The 20,233-nt window shown below is 41.7% G+C and overlaps 1 protein-coding gene across 1 annotated transcript in view; it reads right to left on the bottom strand.

The window, feature by feature from the left end:
* LAMB4 (laminin subunit beta 4) overlaps window positions 1-20,233 on the bottom strand; it is a 40,180-nt gene that overhangs the window by 13,446 nt on the left and 6,501 nt on the right. Inside the window, exons 5-24 of the mRNA XM_053977775.1 lie at window positions 19,535-19,723; window positions 19,323-19,386; window positions 18,568-18,782; window positions 17,383-17,503; window positions 16,491-16,679; window positions 15,707-15,886; window positions 14,907-15,016; window positions 14,371-14,450; window positions 13,254-13,404; window positions 12,193-12,324; window positions 11,323-11,508; window positions 10,013-10,134; window positions 9,190-9,310; window positions 8,088-8,265; window positions 6,597-6,740; window positions 6,183-6,414; window positions 4,424-4,581; window positions 2,672-2,896; window positions 1,354-1,574; window positions 86-182 (exon numbers count right to left, since the gene is read on the bottom strand). Of these exons, the coding sequence (XP_053833750.1) occupies window positions 86-182; window positions 1,354-1,574; window positions 2,672-2,896; window positions 4,424-4,581; window positions 6,183-6,414; window positions 6,597-6,740; window positions 8,088-8,265; window positions 9,190-9,310; window positions 10,013-10,134; window positions 11,323-11,508; window positions 12,193-12,324; window positions 13,254-13,404; window positions 14,371-14,450; window positions 14,907-15,016; window positions 15,707-15,886; window positions 16,491-16,679; window positions 17,383-17,503; window positions 18,568-18,782; window positions 19,323-19,386; window positions 19,535-19,723 (3,115 nt within the window). The remainder of the gene's footprint in view (window positions 1-85; window positions 183-1,353; window positions 1,575-2,671; window positions 2,897-4,423; window positions 4,582-6,182; window positions 6,415-6,596; window positions 6,741-8,087; window positions 8,266-9,189; window positions 9,311-10,012; window positions 10,135-11,322; window positions 11,509-12,192; window positions 12,325-13,253; window positions 13,405-14,370; window positions 14,451-14,906; window positions 15,017-15,706; window positions 15,887-16,490; window positions 16,680-17,382; window positions 17,504-18,567; window positions 18,783-19,322; window positions 19,387-19,534; window positions 19,724-20,233) is intronic.

The raw sequence follows: 20,233 nt of genomic DNA, 5'->3' as shown, positions 1-20,233 counted from the left end.
ATGCCGTGTCTCCCCTGTGAATATAAAAGGTAAGCATTTATGTTGAGGCAGTTCCTAATCCAGTGTCCCACGTAATAATACTTACAAACGCAATGCATCTGGGGATTGCCAAAGTAGTTTTCCTCACATTCATTACAGCATCTTCCACTGTAACCTGGCTTACATGGACACTGGCCTGTAAGCTGTAAAGACAGATAGGGTTAAATAACTTCCAGCAGAGCCGTAGGGCTGGATATACATTATTTCAGCTCTACAAGAGCTGCAGCAACACTGCTTGCCCACAGTCTTTGAATACCATGGTTTACACAGTATTGGCCCATCTTTCCTATCTTCCTCCTGAAGGTCCTGAAAACAAAATGCACTCTGAGAAATTGCTTTACTTTACTAATGTCAGAGATTTTATATGATCCAATCTGTTTGAGAACTCATCCTTTGACAATGATCTGAGAGGATTCTTTTCCTTTGCAAAACAGAATTATTTTTTATTTTTGCTAGATCTAAGAACTCATCTTAACATTTCAACTTAAACTACACAATATATCAATTGTAACTGAAAACCTTGAGGGTATATTATGCGCATTGCCCTAGAAAAAATATTTTGTAATTCAGCTATTAAATTTATCTCCAGGAAATTACAACTTTAATAACTGCTAGTAGTTCTTTGAAGTCAAGAACGAAATTTGCTATAAAAATAATAACTCTACTGAATAAACTGGAACAAACAGAGAGCATATTGAAAGAAAAATGCGCAAACACATCAGCAAGATTTGAGGATAAGCTCCTGGTGCTCTGAAGTCAATGGCAAAATTGCTGTTGACTCCATGGGACCACAATTTCACCTCTCTATTCTGAAATGCTGTTTAATTTTTTCTACATTCTAGCCCTAACATGTGCACAGGAATTAAAGATGAGAAAAGGTACTCTAGTAGTATAGATAGATGAGGCTTGATTAATATAATGGCCACAGCTGCTACTTTATGAAAATAAACACTTAAAAAATACTCATCAGAGTATCAGGGTCCAAGCTTGGATTTCCTTCTTCCCTATATGCATATTTATGAGGCAGCTTTTTCCTGTGACATCTTTTTATAATGTATTTCTAAGATCCACTTGACAAAGAAACAACACACAAAGAGAAATTGCTGACCAAACTGCAAAGCCACATTATCAGAACAACACTTCTGATGGATTTAATGACTCACAGTGTGATTGCACCAACTACAAACTTCCAAAGTATTTTTTTGTTTTCAGGGAATATGACAAAAAAGCAATCTTTATTTGTAAGAGGGTCCCCACTTTGCCATGTCAAAACACCAGCACCCTGGTTTCTGGAAAACAGAGTAATTTTCTTGCCTGGTTGCACTGGTTGCTTTGGGAGTTTTTTGGATCACAGTCACAGGTCTGACATCCTTTTCCACTAGCCAGGTCCCAGTAGCCAGAGGCACACTGGTCACACGTGGCACCCAGCACATTGGGCAGGCAAGGACAAGCTCCTGTGGCTGGGTCACACAGGCAGGCTGTGTCCCCCCCCGGGCACAGGGCAGGGTGAACACCTGCCATATTGCACATGCAGCCTGGAAAAAGAAGGACAATTACTGCAGACAGCAATACAGACAGCTGATGGACAATCAGAGCTGGATATAAAGCCCACACTGTAGGTTTACTTTTAGTGACCTTGAACATACACATCTCATACACATTACCAGTCTTTCTGTAATAACTTATATATGGCTTTGAGAAAACTTACTGTGAATATTCAACACTTTTAATACAGACACAGAAAATGAAGGCTCAGTGAATTTTGAATCTTATTAGAATGCAATGTTAAATATGTTGGGTAAGGATAAGTTGATTTACAGTAGGCATTATCCAGCGTGGGAATCCCCAGTAAGCCAAGTAAGATAAGAAGCCTTCCTTGTGAGGAGCCAAAAGTTCTTGCTTAACAATTTCTAACAGACATCTTCCAAGAATGAATTAGGGATGGGCTTGGACTGTATTTTAGAGATTCCCAGAAAAAATAGTTTCTTAACGATACTTATCTTGCCCATAAAAATTAAATCCTCAACCAGGCATATCTGTGAAAATGAGTTTAGAGAAAAATTGGGAAGAAGCTTGTGCCCTGCTTTTCCTTACACTCCTACTCTTCTGTTCAAAGTGCTGAGTTACTGACATGTCCTCATGGAATGTATTAAATTGCCTGAACATTCTCACTCTAGCCACTTAATGAAAACAACTGGTAAGGAAGGAAGTTCAGCAAGGGATCATCTGGTTAACTGAGCTCTAACTGAGCTTAGCTGGCATCAGCCAGCAACATGGATAAACAATTATCACTGATTCCTTTACTTTTGATTCCTTCCTGAATAAGCTGAATGTACATTTATTTTTCTAACAGAGAGTACTGCTTTCATTTCACAAATGAATATTTCCTAGGAGTGATATTCAGTATGAGATTTAGCGAGACTTGGATGACAATTTAATAGATGCCATATTAAGTTATTTTTATCATTGATATATTTATATTTAGTAAATAGAGAAATATATTTATGATTCTTATATTTTGCTCTATTTGTCTGCTTTAGTTTTGTCCTCACTCCAAGGTCTAGCTTTTCCTTATAGCCTATTTTTTAAAAACATCTTGGTAGTAAAACACAGTTGCAGTGCTGTTACTTACTTTGACAGCTTTGATTGAGGGCTGAGCCAAAATAACCTGGTTTGCAGAACTGGCAGTTTGCTCCATGGGTGTTGTGTAAACACTTGGTGCATTCCCCAGTGACACTGTTACAGGACTCTGGGTCTGTCAAATCAATGTTGTTATTGCAGGGACATGGTGCACAGTCAAGCCCAGGACTGCTGGGGTTTTTGTAGAACCCACTAGGACACTTGTCACACTGATTGCCTGTAAGAGAAAGGTAAGAATATTGCTGGCTGATAGGAATTCAAGTGAAACATGTAATTTCTAGTAATATTATGAAAATATTCAGACTGTCTGTTCAAATGCATATTTCAATGGAAAATATCCACCTGTTTGAGACTGTTGCCCTTTAATCCTCTGAACAGTTTAAATTATATCTTCCCCACTGAAATCTGATGGAAAGACACCCTCCTCATCCCAAGCTGTTTATACCAAGGAAGTCTTTTCAGTAAGAGCAATTAGGTGCCCTATCATAGAACACCTCCAAACACCTTTTTCCATTGAAGTCCATTCATTAGCAGTAGTCAGGGTTAGACATATTTGCAGGATTTTCCTTGGCCCTTCACTCCAACAGCAGTATTGGAGGGTAAGGGGTACCCAGGAGTTCAGATGAACTCTGATGCTCTGTCCTTGCTTGCTGGCATTACAACTAGTACTGCATTTCATCTCAATGCCTGCCTTGATTTGAGTGCTACCTCTGCATCTCAGAAACCATTCTGGGCAGACTGGTGTTTCTGGAACCACATCCACTGGTCATCCTCAGCCAAGGACTCTTCCTTCACTGTGCTCCTCAGGACCCAGAGCCTTTCTCAATCTCTGAGAAAATGAGACCACTGCTACAAAGGTGACCAAAAGTCTTGCTGGAAAGGAGCAGGAGCAATAAAGTCCAAAACTGAGGAGTGCAGTGATTTGTGAGGACAGAAGTCCCCTGAGTGAACACCAACATGAGTAATTTTGACCCTACAGCAATTACTCAAGCAAAACCACTCTTGACTTATAAAGGAACCTTGCCTAAGTAAAGATGATGATTGATGTAATGATGCATTGGTTTAATTTTCAGCAGTGATTCCCATTAAGCTTTACTTCCACCAGAGGAGCTCTTTCTAATGCCCAAGGGAAGGGAAATATCTTCAGCTTTCCCTTGAGGAATTCAACCTAAGTCAACAAGATCTTAGGAAATGAGGAATCAGTTTGTTGCAAAAAGATCTGCATTTTAGACAGCTGAGAGTAGAAACCCCATTTCTAAAGTTTGAACCATGAAGCAGTCACTTTAAGGCTTAATGTCAAAGAGTTTCCTCTATATGGAGAAAGACTTTCTCTGATTAGGAAATCTTATCAGCTCTTTTTGATGCCCTAATCATTCCCATTTGGGCTTGCAATGCTTCTTTTTCAGAGGTAACAAGCAAATGCAGTTCTCCCCCCCTCTCCCCACCAGATTAATGTAATACCTCTAGAAAGGAGATTTCCAGAGAGTGACATCAGAATAATTAATTACTTCACTGCATCTGCATAGGTGAATCCCTTTTTAAAACACTAACTGCACAATTCCCATTCTTCCTAGTCAGAACTTAGGCACATAATTTCAGTAAACTTGAGTGCTAGCTCTTCTTAGCTGTTTATTAGTATTATCTCATTGTTATTTCTGAACACATGACAGGCGGAGGATGATAGGTTTTTTTCTCTTATATTAATTTAAGTAGTATCAAAACCAGTCCTTATTTTGCTTCATACCTGAATATCCCTCGAGACAATTACAGACAAGCTGTGCAAATTGGGAGTCCTTGTAACAGGAACGTGCAAAATACCTATTGCTTGTAGGTGCCCCTGGGCACATGCATGGGTGGCAGGGATCTCCATCCAGAGGGTTTCCATAATAACCATCCATGCACCTACCAAAGCAGTCAACACAAAGCAGGACAAATTGTCAAGTGCTTCATGCAGGTGAATCTATTTACATGTATATATTGAAATTAGTATTCCAGATCATTGTAATGCTATTTCCATCAATTGGTAGAGATAGATCAAGCTTCAAACATGTTCTAAAATGGAAAATCACAGCTGCATTCTCAAAATCAGAAGCAAAAAGAAAAATACATATGTTTTCCTTTCAAGAAATGTTTGTGAAGACTTTTGCCTATTCTGGAACAATTTTAATCTGAATGATTATCATACGGCATATCACACATGCTATGCATAGGCAGCTAAAAGCTACCATATAAAAATTCTGTATATTTACCTGTCAGCACATATACTAATCTATTTCCATCTAGACACACACACAGATTGGTTGGCATGACAATAAAAAGTGCTGGCACAGGAAAAAAAAGCAATGATTCCTCAAGAGTACTCAGAGAATACTGCATATTTTAGATGCAACATAGGTGTTGAGCCATGTTCTGTCTGACATGTTCTGCAAACTTGGGGTAATGGCTCTTTCATGGTTCTGGTGGCTGTGCTGTTACCCGAACTGGTGGGGGCTTTCGGGGCTCCCTGGGGGCTCAATCACCCTGCACACCACTGCTGCCTCCACATCCCAACCTCCCACAGTCCTGCAGCTGTAGCAACAGCAACGCAGAGGCTTCTGGAGCATCCTCAGTCTTTTATCTGTTTTACTATGACAAATGGGAGCACAGCTCTCCATATGTATTCAGGCAAGGCTAAAAGACTTGGCTATCTGATTATCCTCCCCCCGGGGTCTGGAGATCCTGCAAAGCCAGAGGGCAAAAAGTGCTTCAGTCTCCCATTTTTAATCTGTTTGCCATCTACAAGTAGAACAGCCAAAGACTGTATTGTCTAAAAGCACTGCAGGAAAAGCTCAGCAGGTTTCATGAGGAAAACCTCTTAAAAATTAATGACAAACTAAAGCTAAACCAAACTAAACAAAATTAATTTTGATGTCCATGTTGAACTGTGATACTGCTGCCAGTGTATAAAATAAAAAAGAGGAGCAGTGCTCTGAATGGAGATGGAAGATGTGGGAAAAGTCATATGCTGGTTACACAGAACTAGTATGACCAGCAAAGAGGGCACATTTACTTAAAATCCTTGAAGGTAATTGCAGGTATTAAAATGAGTATTCAGCACAATATTCAGCCTCTTGGCTAGCCTCGTGCTGAATTTTAAATTTGAAAGCTGGCAATTTGGAACGTAGCAGGAGTCGTTTTATCCCACCCACAGTGCTTTGTGCCTGTCTCTAAGTACATAGTGCCATGGCATCCATGTCTCAAATGCCTTCTTGCAGGAAGCCCGCTGCAATGCTGGGTGCATGCCCTGCCTGCAGTCCACCCACAGGCATTGCATGCATGTTCCCACATGCAATAGGTAATAGAAATGAAATAGGTACTTGACATTCAGCAGCCAGGCCCAGTTTCATGTCAACATGTCAATGACCTGTTAAGGTCATTGACGCATTTGTAGGCCCCCAGCTACACAGGCATTTTGGAGACCACCAATGTCTGGCGGAGCTTTGCAGCACTGCCCGTGAACTGACCTCTCACAGCGGCTCCCAGCAGTAAACCCGCGGCAGTTGAGGCACTCTCCGGTCAGAGGGTCGCACAGCTCCGCGTGGCCATTACAAAGGCAGGGACGGCAGTGGGGAAACCCAAAGTACCCAGCCAGGCAGCGGCTGCAGCGCTGGCCACCCACGTCCCGGCGGCAGGAGCACTGCCCCGTCACCTGGTCACACAGCGTGCTCAGCGAGCCTTGCGGGTGGCACTCACACGCTGGAAAACACCAAAAGCAAAGCTGTGTCCTTAAAGAACTCCTGCCAACCCATCTCATCCCTGACACTGCTCAAAGGCATCAAGGATGATTTGTTTTTCATGGGAACATTTTTTATATTGCTTGACACATAATATGGGTATGCTAGTGGTACTGGTAGTGGTGCTGGCTGCAAAGCACTCACCGTAGCAGCCATGGAAGCCAAAGCCATAGCTGCCTGCAGAGCAGGTGTCACAGCAGCGTCCCACGACGTTGGCTTTGCACTGACACTGGCCCCCCAGTTTACTACAGTTGGCATTCAGCGACCCCTGGGGATTGCACTTGCATGCTGGCAAGGGGAAAGGAAATCAAAACAGGTTTGGTTGTCAAGGAGTGCTACTGCTCTCATCAGCTTGCAGGTTTCACAATTTAAAATAGGTAGGAAAGAGCTTGATTATTCTTCTCAGGGGTTCACTAACATGACGAGGGCCATAGTTTAGATCATTTGATGGTGTAGCATATACAGTGATGGTATATCAGGCACTAGCACAAGTCTTGGTGTTGCAGTTGCCACATTCAAGGCACTGCCTTCAGCACACATTTGAGGTAGAACAGAAAGGGAGTAGCAAAGTATAGATCCAAATAGAGACATCCTGAAGTGTAGAAAGATTTACTATAAATCTCCATCTAGCTGAAGCACTGGACATAACGTGCAAGCTGTATTTAGTCTGTGTCTGTGTACTGATTGTTTCTTTCTGGACACCTTGGACTAACTCTGCTAACCCACAGAGGATGTTTGCCCAGGATGCTCTGGAAAGCACTAGAAAACCAAAGTGCTGCACTTCATTGGGAGAATCTCATCACTTTAGGAACCAGGCCAATGGGGACTTAGCACAGCCCAAGCCTAAATTAGAGGTTCACTGGTTGCACACTGTGAGCTCATCCCCTGATATTAGAGTGAGGCATCAATCCTTCTAAAAATTGCCCAATCCAAGCAGATGCTATCATTTTGGAGGCATTGCTGCTAGGCTCCCTGAAAGAAGCTGGCCACCAAAGTTGCCCAGAAAGGCCCCTCCTGTTACTGGAAGTGCAGAGAAGTTCCATTTCTCTGGGCCAAATATTTGGGAAATTCCCTGAGCTACTGAGCCCAGCTAATGGTGGGTCCAGGAGGCTGCCTAGGAATTTCAAACCCCACCTGCCACTGCCTTCTTGCTGGAATATCATCAAGGTTTTCTTGGTGAATCTCTTCCAGTACACTAACTTATGTACCATCATGTCTGGAACCTTACCAAGGCATTCAGCTGGCCTACAGCATCTAGAGAGAGGGCTTAGAAACTTCTCTGTCATTTAACAGCATCCAGAAAAAAAGGAAAGTTACTGCCTTGGCCATATGGTAAAAGCATCTGATTCAAATGCTTTTCAGAAGACACAAAATCACTGCCATGGTCCCTCTCATGCTGCTCCATGAAGCCCATCAGGAGTGATGAACTCTGAGATTCATGCCACCAAGAGGTGTTTGTAGCACCCTGTTTGCAGGGTTCAGCGGGATATACCCTGCACATCCATGGATATCACATGCTGACCAGCTTCACTTCTACATCACTGCAGGCTGGGAGCTCTACAGTCAACATATCCTACAAACACAAGGGAAAAGCAGCAACTGCCCAGGAGAGCTGCCTGTGCAGCTGGTCCTTACCGACGGCGCCGTTGTGAATTCGGGCTGACAAGCTCACTATGAGCCGTGCGCACGCTTCGGGCAGGACGTGAGGCCCAACTTCGGATGCAATTTCAATACAGTGGTACTTCTGGTACTCATCTAAATCCTTTTCACTGCATAAGTTCTCCACAGAGCCGATTCTGGGAATAAGTCCAAGCTTTGTTGTTAAGAGAGAAAAGAAAATATTTTTGCTTAGATATATTGAAAACCAGAGTTTTCCACATTCTCTTAATGTACTTTCCATTGCAATGACAGAGGCCTGGAGCACTGGGTTTCCAAATCTGCAGTTGTGCCATTCTGTCATCTATATTCACATTCATTCTGAAGGTCTAAACATTCCCTGAGTTCTTCAAATAAGAGAGACTGTGTTTAAAAAAATAAAATCATAATAAGAGCTCTGATATACACTCAGAACTGGTCTTGCTGTGCTGTGTTAGTGACTCCAAAAGCAGTGTCTGGCCAAAATTTTTACTTGTATTACTGTGATAGAGAAAAATCAGCTGAAGGTGCTATATCCAAGTATAGCCAGCCCTTGCTAGGTCCAGTAATACAGGAATAATTAAAGAAATAGACCTAAAAATATTTTTCTCAAGAGAAGGACCCAAAACTAACACCCAGTTCCTAACTTGATGGAATCTTTGAAAATATCTGGACCTGATTCCCAGGAAGTATGCGACTAATTTTACTTTTCCAATATTATCATTAAAAATATCCATGATCTCAACAAATTAGAAATATTTAAAAAAACCTAAGTGATGAGGACCTGTACAAATTTATATTCATAGCCACAGCATCTTATTAGCATATCTATATGGACTGTGTTCATAATCAATGAGCAAGAGATAGAGATACATGCAATATATGCAACAAGTATGACTTGCATTGCTCCATGAAAATGTAACCAGATACAATTCTGCCTTTCCATACAAAAATATGCAAACAATGCCAATGGAGAAAAACAGAAGCTGAATTTCTTTTAAAACACACTATACATTATTTAAAATATTTCTAGTAAGTCTGTAAAAAAAAAAATCACTGTGTATAAATACAACCTCAAGGGACTTGTGACAGAACTACTCACTGAGTCAATCAAGATGAATGATTTTGCCTTTTTGTCAGAAGCAGAGAGCTGAGAAAAATACACATCCACAAAATATTCTGTTCCCGGCTCCAGACAGACTGGAGTTTGCAGAATTGCAATCCTGTTTAGCAGAAATGAAGCACAGTTATAGCCAGGAGTCAGGACATCAGGACAAGGCCAGTTTACTGGATGTTATGAGCTCTCCCTTCCCTCTGTGCCTGCAAACTGACGCCTGCAGCCTGGAGCAAGCCCTGCTGCTCTGAGGAGCACACCCAGCCCCATGCTTGTGGACTTCGGGAAAGCTGCAGGACTTCCTCCAGATGATTCTCTAAGTGCAATATAATTTTGGGGAGATTAAACTGAAAATGGCAGGTTTTAATACTTCTAGCAAGAGATTATGCAACTCACTGTTCATATTCATCCTTTCCTGTCCCTATTTGATCAAGACATTGGTCACATCCTCTTAGCTTCTCTCCATTCTTTACACAGGTGCAAGCTGAAAAGCTGGTTTTGAAATAGACTAGGACAGTGAATTTAAGGCAATATTTCCTTTCTATACTGAAGCAGTTGCAGTTGGATCTTCACCAGAGCAACCAATCTCAGCTGGATCTCAGGCTGCTCTCCTGGATTTGGCAAACCTTTGCCAGATTAAGGACTGCGGCATCTTCCTTCGACCCTATGTAGTATTGTGGTGTGCCAGCAACAGAAAAAGCCACACATGTTTCTGATATTCCCACTATCCACACATGTGTTGCTCTGCATTGTTTCAGTAAATGATTTGTACACAGAAGATCTACAGGCAAAAAGACAGCAACAGCCAGACCTCTTTGTAGCTGGGAGAGGCAACTCATGTGGCTCCTGTGAAAGGACCTTGTTTTTGCAGTGTTGACCTGACAAGATACCAGCAGGCTGGATGGCAACACTTGCAAGCCAGTCTTCCAAGAGCTATAAACAAAAGACAAAAATTATGGCTATATTTTGTATCGGAAAAACCTGCTTTCTCTTTGCAAGTGTTAATGAAAGCCATCTGAATCACTGCACACTGCAGTGACAAGACAGACTTTCTCTTTATTCTTTACAGCACTGAAAAACAATGCTATTTGTGAAAAATTCTTTGTATTTGCAATAGCTAATGAAAAGCAGAGACGGAAATGGGACCTCAGCTGGTTCAAATGGAAACAGCTCTGTTAGAGTCATTGGAGTTGTTTCTTTTCTTAGCACAGTGTTATTCTGGAGATATCTGTCATTAGCTGCCTTCTCACACATATAATAAGAAATAGTAAACATAAAAGGCTTTGTAACAAATGTATTTAAAACCCAACTTTTCAATCCTTAGACAGAAATGCTACCTCAAACTAGCCCACTGAAAAATTGTTCCCATGTTTTAAGACACTGGGAGATTGTTTTGCCTCAGAATGCCAGTCAGAGAGCAGAACACAACAGACAGCAGGAAAATCTTGAGTTGTGGGACTGTCCCAGAGAATTAAAAGAGTAAGGAGTATACAAAAGCTGGTACCAATAAAACACTTGCATGTGTTTTTGAAGACATGGGTAAGGACCTGAGTTTAACCAGATTTGGATTAACAGATTTCTCTAGACATGTCATCATCATTAAGAAATCTTCTCCAGGCAAAAAATAGTAATTTGGCTATTTTCCTACAATTTTCACACATCTCAAAATCCAGCTGGAACAAATGGGAAGCGGGATGCCTGCAAAACGCCTGGATAAGTATCTACGCAGATCACTCCTGCCTGTACACATTTTCCTGCCCAAAAAAACCCAGCTAGGAGTACAGGATGCTTGTCTAAAAGGAACTGCATTTTCCATGTGTTTGATTTTTGAGTAAAAAAGTCCAGTCCAAGTAAAGATGCCAAAAGAGAAACATTCAGAAGATGAAATCTTGGCCAATGCTTAGAAAACACTTTTAGTGATGATTTTTCATATTTGAGTGGAAAGGGTTAGGGGAGTCAGTGGAGAACATATTGGTTGGTAAGGCAACTTGTAACTGGGTAAAAAGCCAAGCAATTTTAATTTTAGATATAAAGAATAGGACAAGTTGCTCATCTTATTATTCACAAAATAGACCCTGCACCTATCACAACATCACAAGACTCACAAGACATCACAAGTACCTCAGGCTCATAACGAACTGTGATATCAAAGTCCATAGCAAAGGGAACATTGCTGATGGCAAAACTCAGCCCAGCTCCGCTGGGGACGCGGGCGAAGCCATGTCCTGTCCACGTGACCGCCCGACCAGCTCTGGGCTGCCGGAATACCACCGCCAAATCCGAGTCCTGTCCAAACTGCATCACACCCTGCAAACACACATTGACATTTTCAACAACACACACAGTCAAATTACAACAAAAACAAACTTGGAAAAAAGAAAGGAAATATTTTTGCTACATTGTTTACTTATTTTAGCCATCAGTCTCATTTTCTGAACAAGCTCGAGATTGACAATCTAAGAATTCTCTCAAAGGTAGGATATTTAGGGGCACGTGTAAAGGAAAGCTTCCTATAACTTTGCAGCAACAGCAATAAGAGTGACTACAGTAATCCACTCACCTCTGAATATTTGGCTTCTCCAAACATTCACATTGCAAACCTTAAACAGAGTAAGCCTGATTTCATACATGGCTGGACCATTCCATTATAAGCGGGATACATAAATATCAGTACTTACAATGGCTGCATTTAAGTGCAGAAGGTACCATGCTAATGTCTTGGTAAACTTGTTGAAAATTATCTTTCATAAGGACTTTTCCAAAAATTCATGGAACTTGTGTCTACAAAAGCCCTGGACATATCAGATCAAGCCTGTCAGCGTGAATAATAAAATGTCTAACCCAACTGTGTACCAAAAAATTGATTTGTGTCAGGATTGTAATGTCTAAGACTGCAAATCCCATGTACTCAGGCATTTGCTTGCCTTTTGTTACAAAATAAATTTTTATTATTTAGTGTAAACTTAAGTAAGTACTCAAGTACTAATTTACCTGTTCCAGTCCAGATTTTCTTGCAGTTCGTTTCTTGTTCCTGTGTAACACAATCTTTCCATTTTCAATCACGAACTCATAGCCTTTCTTCTGGAAGTAAATGTCACATCTTGGAAGAGTGCTTGGCTGAACCTATGAAGTAATAAAAGAGGAGCAGCACTGTCTCAACAATGTTGAAGGATGGTAAGCAAGTAAATGAAAATCCACATTCTTAAAACAAGATCTATTCTCGCTGGGAGAAACTCTAAACTGTGGCCCAGCAGCTGCTGGAAACCTTTTTCCCTTACTCCCTTAAAATTAACTTGCACTTTTCCCTCATAAGCTTTGTCTCAGACATCTGTTTTCCATTTAATTATTGGACTGTAGTATAATTACTAATTGTGATTATAGCTAGATATTTGTGGATGTGACCTGCAAATAAACAGTTTTTAAATTATTCTTTATCTATAGTTTCTGTATAACATGCCAGAGAAAAAATGTTAGCAAAAGCATAGACAGAGGAAGGGATGTATTCCAGGCTTGCACTCAGCATGGGGAATAACTACCCCCATGCTGAAGGGGGGGGGAAAAATTAGTTTTTCTAAAAACATTACAGATAGATGCCAAATTCTTGAGGAAATTAGGCTACAATCAATGCCATTATATAAGGCAGCAGAATTAGTCCAATGGAGCAGAGAGTAATTTGATTCTTCCCTTGTTGGCGATTCCCAGAAATAAAACATTTTATGAGAGCTATTGGCAACTCAAATACTTTCCTCTAATTTAAATAATTAAATTTATTTCTCTAATTCACACTAGACCAGCCTGCACTTGAGAAGCAGCAAGGGCAGCATTGCAGGCCATACCACACTGTAGTGACTGTCCCTTTTTAATAGCCACAGTTACAGAATAGTCATGTCCATGAAAAGCAAAGGCAAACTGATGATGGTCAAGGGACTTGCTTTGCATTTTCCTGCTAAAGAACAAGCCCCAAACAAGGGCTCTCCTCCTCATCCTTAGCTCCTGTGTCACCACCGCAGTGATCCCCTCTCAATACAATACCTAAAAAGCCAAATATCTACCAAGGGTGCAGAGCCAGAAAGGGGCTTTGCATGCTCAGCTTCATAAATGTAATAGTCCAGGGGTAGAAAGAAGTATCCTGGAGCTGGCTCGTTGCACTGGCGGCTCACGATGTTGGGCAGACACTCGCACTGACCATCCTTCAGCGAGCACCTACGGGAGGAATTGGAAAAGGGAGGATATCAGAGTGGCACAGCTGGGTCCTCACAGCATGAGGGCAGCTCACACCCACCCTCATTCCACTTTTGCTTAATTTCTTCCATTGCTGGATTACCTCCATTACTAAACTTCTTCCTATCACCCATCTCCTCTGTTTCTGATGCTGGATTTATTCAATGCTACCTTTCCACGACTTCAGAGTTCACAACCTCCTTTGTCTTTGTCTGTTCCATACCTGAAGCACTGACCCTTTTGTTACCTGAGCATCTGTTACTGTCTATTCCTGTATCATTTCTTGTATCTTTTTCTATAAGAATCACTATATCACAATTCTTAACATTCTGTCACCCACAATTATGGAGGCAGGACATGAGATCAGAAGGACCTTTGAAGTGATATTGAATGTTTTCATATGTTTACACATATATTTTACACACCAGGTGATTTACCTGCTCACAAGGAGCTGCTCTACAGCATGGAACTGTGTGCTCCTCTGTCTGAAGCCTAACAGCAGAAGTGAAGACCCCTGCCCAACAGATTTTTGGAGGAGCCCAACTGAAACCAACCTTGCTCCTAAAATTTTACATTTTAAATAGGACACAGAAAAAAAGAATTCTAGCATTTAAGGTAGGAAGCTAAGTTAAAAATCTCACCTCTAATAGTCTAATTTCTAATAATATTAGGGCCTCTGGTTCTCTCAAGGTATATGTTTTATATTTCATATTAAATACATCAAGGCTCAACCTGATTTAAGGTTGGCTTCAAAGGAAATAGGTAAATCTCCTTACCACAAATAAATTTCCAAGATCTCCACCCAACTTTACACTGTTTGTATATGATGAAATTCCATCTACATTCTATTTTCCTATTTGTACTGTGACTGTATTAACCTAACCAGAAAATCTAGCCTAGTTTATAAAAATTAAAACCAAGAAAGAACTTGAAGAACTTTTAACTTACAAGTTATTCTGGGATCCACCAATATCACAGTCACATGGAAAACAGCCATACAAGCTGCTGCCAAGACCCCAGTATCCTGCCTGGTATAAAAAGAAAGGTTCTTTTATGGCAAATGTTTAAGTATGCAAAGCAAAACAAAACTCGTTCTGCTGGATGAACAATAGAGCACTACTGTGCTTGGCCATGGGAAATTGCTTCTCTTACCAGATAGCAGGGGTGCTCCGCCACTGCAAGAGCCAGATATTTACCCACTTGTACAAGCAAATTGCTCTGTAAACAGCTAAGATGGATCAAGGACATAATTTTGTATTTCCTTTCTTTCCTGGGACTGTTCCTCCCCATGCAATTTGATTACACAAATATTTGGGAGCAGTGAAAGAAAAGCAGACATGTCAAGGCAAATTGGGAGCATACAGCTACAAAATTATTTTGATTTTTGACTAATTGTTTACTTTTCTGGCAATTAAAAAGTGTGGGATGGATGAAGAGACTTCCAAAACCACACGCAGAAGTGAACCCAAAAACTGAGTACGTACAAGGCATTTTTCACAGCGCTGTCCTGTGGTGAACCTCTGGCAGAGGCACTCTCCCGTGGCAGGATCACAGACAGAGAAGGGCAAGCTGCCCAAGGGATCACAGTTGCAGGCTGCAGGGACAGAAAAGTGCAGTTACCTCTGCAGGCCCCAGTGACAGCTCAGGACTGGCATTTACATTAGATGTGGCATCAGCATGACAGGCAGTCTCCATCCCCCACCCAAACACTCTGCAGATGAATGTGCCCTGGCACCCTCCAGCCCTCAGACAGCCCTTGGAAATGGACAATTTCCTCCGTGGGTCCCTGTCTGGGGGAGCAGAGGCACTTGGCAGTGGTTTGCCAAGTGCTGTGTGCTGGTCTGCACTTTAGTCCTTGTGTGTGGCTGAGCACCTGGTGTGGGCATAACATGCTCACAAAACCACAGTGCACCTGGGCAGGGGTAGGATGTGTTTTCACTAAGCCTTTCTCAGAGGAATGGTTGGCTGGAAGTTCTTTTGGCAAGGCAGCAGCTCCTGTCATCTCAATATCCCTTTTCAATTAAGTTGCATGTTTAATAACCCTTCTATTAACAATAGCCTGATCTGTTATATTATACTATGCACTCTGAAAGTGATTTTGCATTGTTTCAATCTTGGATGCTGCACCAGAAACCCTGAATTTTGTTGACATTAAATTACAGTAGGCAACTGTGTATTTTGTGACACAAGTCACAAGAGCATTAGTGTGTGGATCTGTGCATTCAACTACGTCCATGCTTTAAAAACGCTTTGGAAAGGAGACTAGAAGGGGTGGTTTACTTACGCTGGCAGCCCAGGGGGTCGCTGCTGCTCAGCCCGTAGTAGTTTGCCTTGCACTTGTCGCAGCGAGCGCCCTCCACGTTCTCCTTGCAAGGGCACCGGCCCGCGACCGTCCCCAGCGTGGGGTCCGTGCGGCTCTCGCACACGCCCTCGTGCAAGGTACCCTCGGGGTCACAGTTGCATGCTGCAGGCAGGGTCAGGGAGACACACAAAAACAGCACATGTAGAAGTAAGCATGAAAATGTAATTACAGAGCTGCTGGTAATCTGCCCTTGGCTCCTTAAGGACTTTTCATGCCAATCAATTGCTACAATTAAATAACACTCAGAGCATTTTCTCTATCTTATGTTAATGAATTTACGCCATCTTTCAGAAGAAGAGCTTTCATGTCTGAATGATTATTTTCTTGGATATGGCAGGTATCTGGCAAAAGTTATTTACTCCTCCCATCATTTTGGAGCCTCTTCCGTAATTGCTGAAGGTCACAGAAGCAACATCACTACTGCTATTCATATTTATATTGACCTTGTTCAAGAAAAATTATAGCTTTGCTGGATTTCTAAGCTCTATTTAGCAAGGATTTGGAATATGCAGCTCTTTTCACAATGCTGGTTGGAGGATACTGTCATGCACTACTTAGTAGGGCAGTTTGGATGTTACAGGTTTGGTAACATTTTTACAACCATGTGGACATTTAAGCAGCGGGATGGCCATAGGGCTCAGAGCAAAGGGAACCCGAACAACCTTGTTTTGAGTCATTCTTACAAAAGTTAAAAAGGGAAGCTTACGGAGGCACGGCTGAGGATCTGAGATGACTTTGAGTGGATCCTGGTAAAAGGAAGGTTTGCACCTGTCGCAGTGTTGGCCGGTGGTGTTGTCCTGACAGTCCTCACAAACGCCACCGCTGATGCCACCGCTGGCCTGGTACACGGCCATGTCAAAGTGGCATCTGCTGGAGTGTCTGTTGCAGTTACAACCTGAAACCAAAGCAAACAGTGGGGTATTTCACACCATGTAAATGCTACATTGTTGTTGTCTACATTTGACACAGGGTTACTGGTTACTTGTATGATTTCAGCGCCCAGCAAGATTATTCCCAGGCCTTGTGTCTTACAGCTGGGGGAAAAAAATTGGAGTCTTCGGCCAAAACGATGTCCTAAACTTGGAAATGCAGGTGAGTGTGCCTGATATGCAGTGGGGAACACTACTCTGCTGAAGAAATCTCTAGCTGAATATCTGTTACGGATCCTAATATATTATTCTTGTGTATACTGCATTACTCATTATTATGGAAATCAATAATTTAGCCTTGTCTAAATTCTTTCACTCACATGAAAAACACTGTATAAACCAATCAATGATATTTTTTGCATTAGCTGCTTTTTGCCCTCTTTATTGTGTTTTTTTTGGGGGGGTTGTTTTTGTTTGTTTGTTTGTTTTGGTATTTTTTGTTGTTTTTTGTTTTTTTTTTTCCCTCTGTATGAAAAATAAGACCATGAAACAGTTTTTCTTCTTGTAGAATAACACAGCACCTGTGGATGCAGGAATCTGTTTTTCTGGATGAGGCATGAAAAAGTCTCCCTTCCAGAAACCTGGCCATGCCATTATGAATTGAATGGACTAGGATTGTGCCATACCCACTCCTGGCTATTAAAAAGGAAAATATCATGCTTGAGTTACGTTTGCAAGCATTATCTTGTGTCCCTTCAGCTGGCCTCCAGGGAGCATCATTGTAGAAATCTTTACATCTTTCACAAGAGAAACCTTCAGTGTTATGGTGGCAGACACATCTCCCATGGACCTGTAATGTGGTGAGAACAGAGAGAAGATAAGGTGAGGAGAGGAGAGGAGAGGAGAGGAGAGGAGAGGAGAGGAGAGGAGAGGAGAGGAGAGGAGAGGAGAGGAGAGGAGAGGAGAGGAGAGGAGAGGAGAGGAGAGGAGAGGAGAGGAGAGGAGAGGAGAGGAGAGGAGAGGAGAGGAGAGGAGAGGAGAGGAGAGGAGAGGAGAGGAGAGGAGAGGAGAGGAGAGGAGAGGAGAGGAGAGGAGAGGAGAGGAGAGGAGAGGAGAGGAGAGGAGAGGAGAAATATTTGCTTAAGATATGTCAGCAAGATCAGGAAAATTTGAAGCTCTTTGGCTCCCTCAGCTGACATAATTTTCAAATATTTGAGTAAAAGAGCTGGAGAATACTTCCAAATATTGGCCAAATAGTTTTAAAGCCACTGAGCAACATTTAGAAAAAAATTACTTATAGAGATGTCAAAGGAGACATCAACATTTTAAATTATCTCTCTCTCACCCTACATGTCTTCATATTGTGATACATATTTTCCAGAAGAAAAAAACTCTTGTTCCCAGAGGGAAAGAACTTGCAATCGTATTCCTGGAATTTTTAATAATCCATTTTTCATGGGTTAGCTTTGCATTATCAACTAATAACAATTAGTTATTAGTTCATCTATCAACTATTCTTTGTGCCAATGCCTCCTCTCCCACTGCAGAGCCTCCAAGCCCAGCTGGAGTGTGGAATGCACCCAACAAGTGGCCATTCAAGTCTGCACATGCCAGAGGATACTTACTGCATTACATTTGCACCATTACAGCTGTGGAATTTTGCTGCTATTACCAACACATCTTGTCCCAGTTGCTTTTGAGACACCACACTAGTGCCAACAAAGACAGCTTCTGTGCATTCCAACCCCAGGTTTTAAAGGAAGAGTATGCATTGAAGCATTTAACAGCTAGCAGTTGCAAATGGTCAATCCAAAGATTATCAGATATCTTCCTTCAGCTCCCTCCCTCCATCTCTTCCTTCTCACAAAATACCAATCGAGACTCCCCTTTTTGTAGACAGCATTAAGGACGCACCATCCCAGACTGATGGAAAACATCTCCCCGTAAGTTCTGCATGGAATCACACTGGCTGGCATGGCCATTGCAAAAGCAGCTGCCCTGCACAACCATCTCATAGATGGCATAGTAGTACTTCTCAAGGGGATCACTGTGCCTCCTCCCAAGCAGAGCGTCTCCAAGGGTGTGGAGTTTAGTAAAATTGATTCTTAGGTTTGTCAATGTAATGAGATCTGTAAGGAAGGAAAGAAGAGAGATAAGGAGACTGAGTTCAGTCTAAAATGAACAGTATGAAATCTTCAGCTTGAATCAGTCATCCAAGAATTTTCCCATAGTGAAGAAATAATGAAAATGATCCAATACTGGCCAAGATCAGTAATGCCTACAGTGGCAGTGCAGGAACCCACTCCAGACACAGCTGCATAAGTGTTAGCATCCTATTTGGTATGGCTCTGCATTTTCCCAGCCACTGTCTTCATGGGTTCATGTGTACCTCTGGGACTGCTCTCAAAAAGCAGTGTGGATTGGGCTTGAATCCAGAGGGAAAGACAGTTTAGCTTCATGGATGTGCTCTGCAGAGCTTTGCTGTTTGCCCCCAGGGCTAGTGAACAAGACTGGCCCATTCAATTGATTAATACAATGTGCCGCTAAGGTCTTTAGGTACCTAATTTTCAACATCATTGACTTACACCAGCTGAGCTGTTGACCCTTTCAGTGTACAAAACAAAAAATACCAGCAAAGTGTCTCTGGACAAAACATGTGGTGTCCATACCTTGGATATATGGCACATATGGATTTTCTATTTCAAAGCTGGGATCCAAAGCTTTTAAAACAACCTGCAAAACATATCAATAAAGCTCTAGAGATGAGATGAGCAGCCACCAAAGGGATCAAAGGACAGGTCTCTGCTTTTAGCAGACACAGACAAGAGACCTTTAGTTTCACAAATGATTTGAACTCATACAAACAGACACTTGACAGTACCTCGCCTTCAGTGGAGGGCTCGATGTCTGAATATCTTGAATCACAAACAACATCTCCAACACTTTTTGCTGGACCAGAAGAGATGTTGGGGAAAGAAGCTGCACAATCATGTGCAAAATATCTAAACACTTTCCAGGTCTGACCAAAATCGGTAGAGCGCTCAACCAGCATTGCTGCAGGCCGAAATGTCTGCAAGAAACATTTCAAGAACTCCCTAAGTCGGCATTAACAAGACACTTCAGGGGTTGTTACATTGGTATTCCTCTTTGGAGGATGCTAATTTTTTTTATTTGAGAGTTTATAGGCTCGTTAAGGTACTGTGATGGATACAGGGGTCTCTGAAAAAGCTCATTAGAACTGCTCTCTAGCAAAAGGGAAAGGTAACATTTCATACAGATGTGTGATTACTTTCTATGTAAGGAACTTTACCATAACAATATAGGAATTTAGTACAAAAAGAAATTGTAATCATCTGGATCAGAATAGATATGCATGAACTGAACTAAATTGAAAGAGCAACTGCAGTTCAGATATGTCCTATATTTTTGGAGTTTAATTTTGCAAAGTATTTTTTCAGTTTTAATTCCTGGATTTATAGAAAATAGGACCAAAAGGCATAGGAATAGGAAGCTATTCAGTCTATCCTCCGCCCCTAAGGCAGGATCAACTATAATTTAACCATACTTGACAGGTGTTTAT

This window comes from Vidua macroura, chromosome 5 (assembly GCF_024509145.1).
Source record: "Vidua macroura isolate BioBank_ID:100142 chromosome 5, ASM2450914v1, whole genome shotgun sequence".
NCBI classification, from domain to species: Eukaryota; Metazoa; Chordata; class Aves; order Passeriformes; family Viduidae; genus Vidua; species Vidua macroura.
Note: the sequence above shows the minus strand (reverse complement) of the source record. Positions and strands in the feature narration are given on the sequence as shown.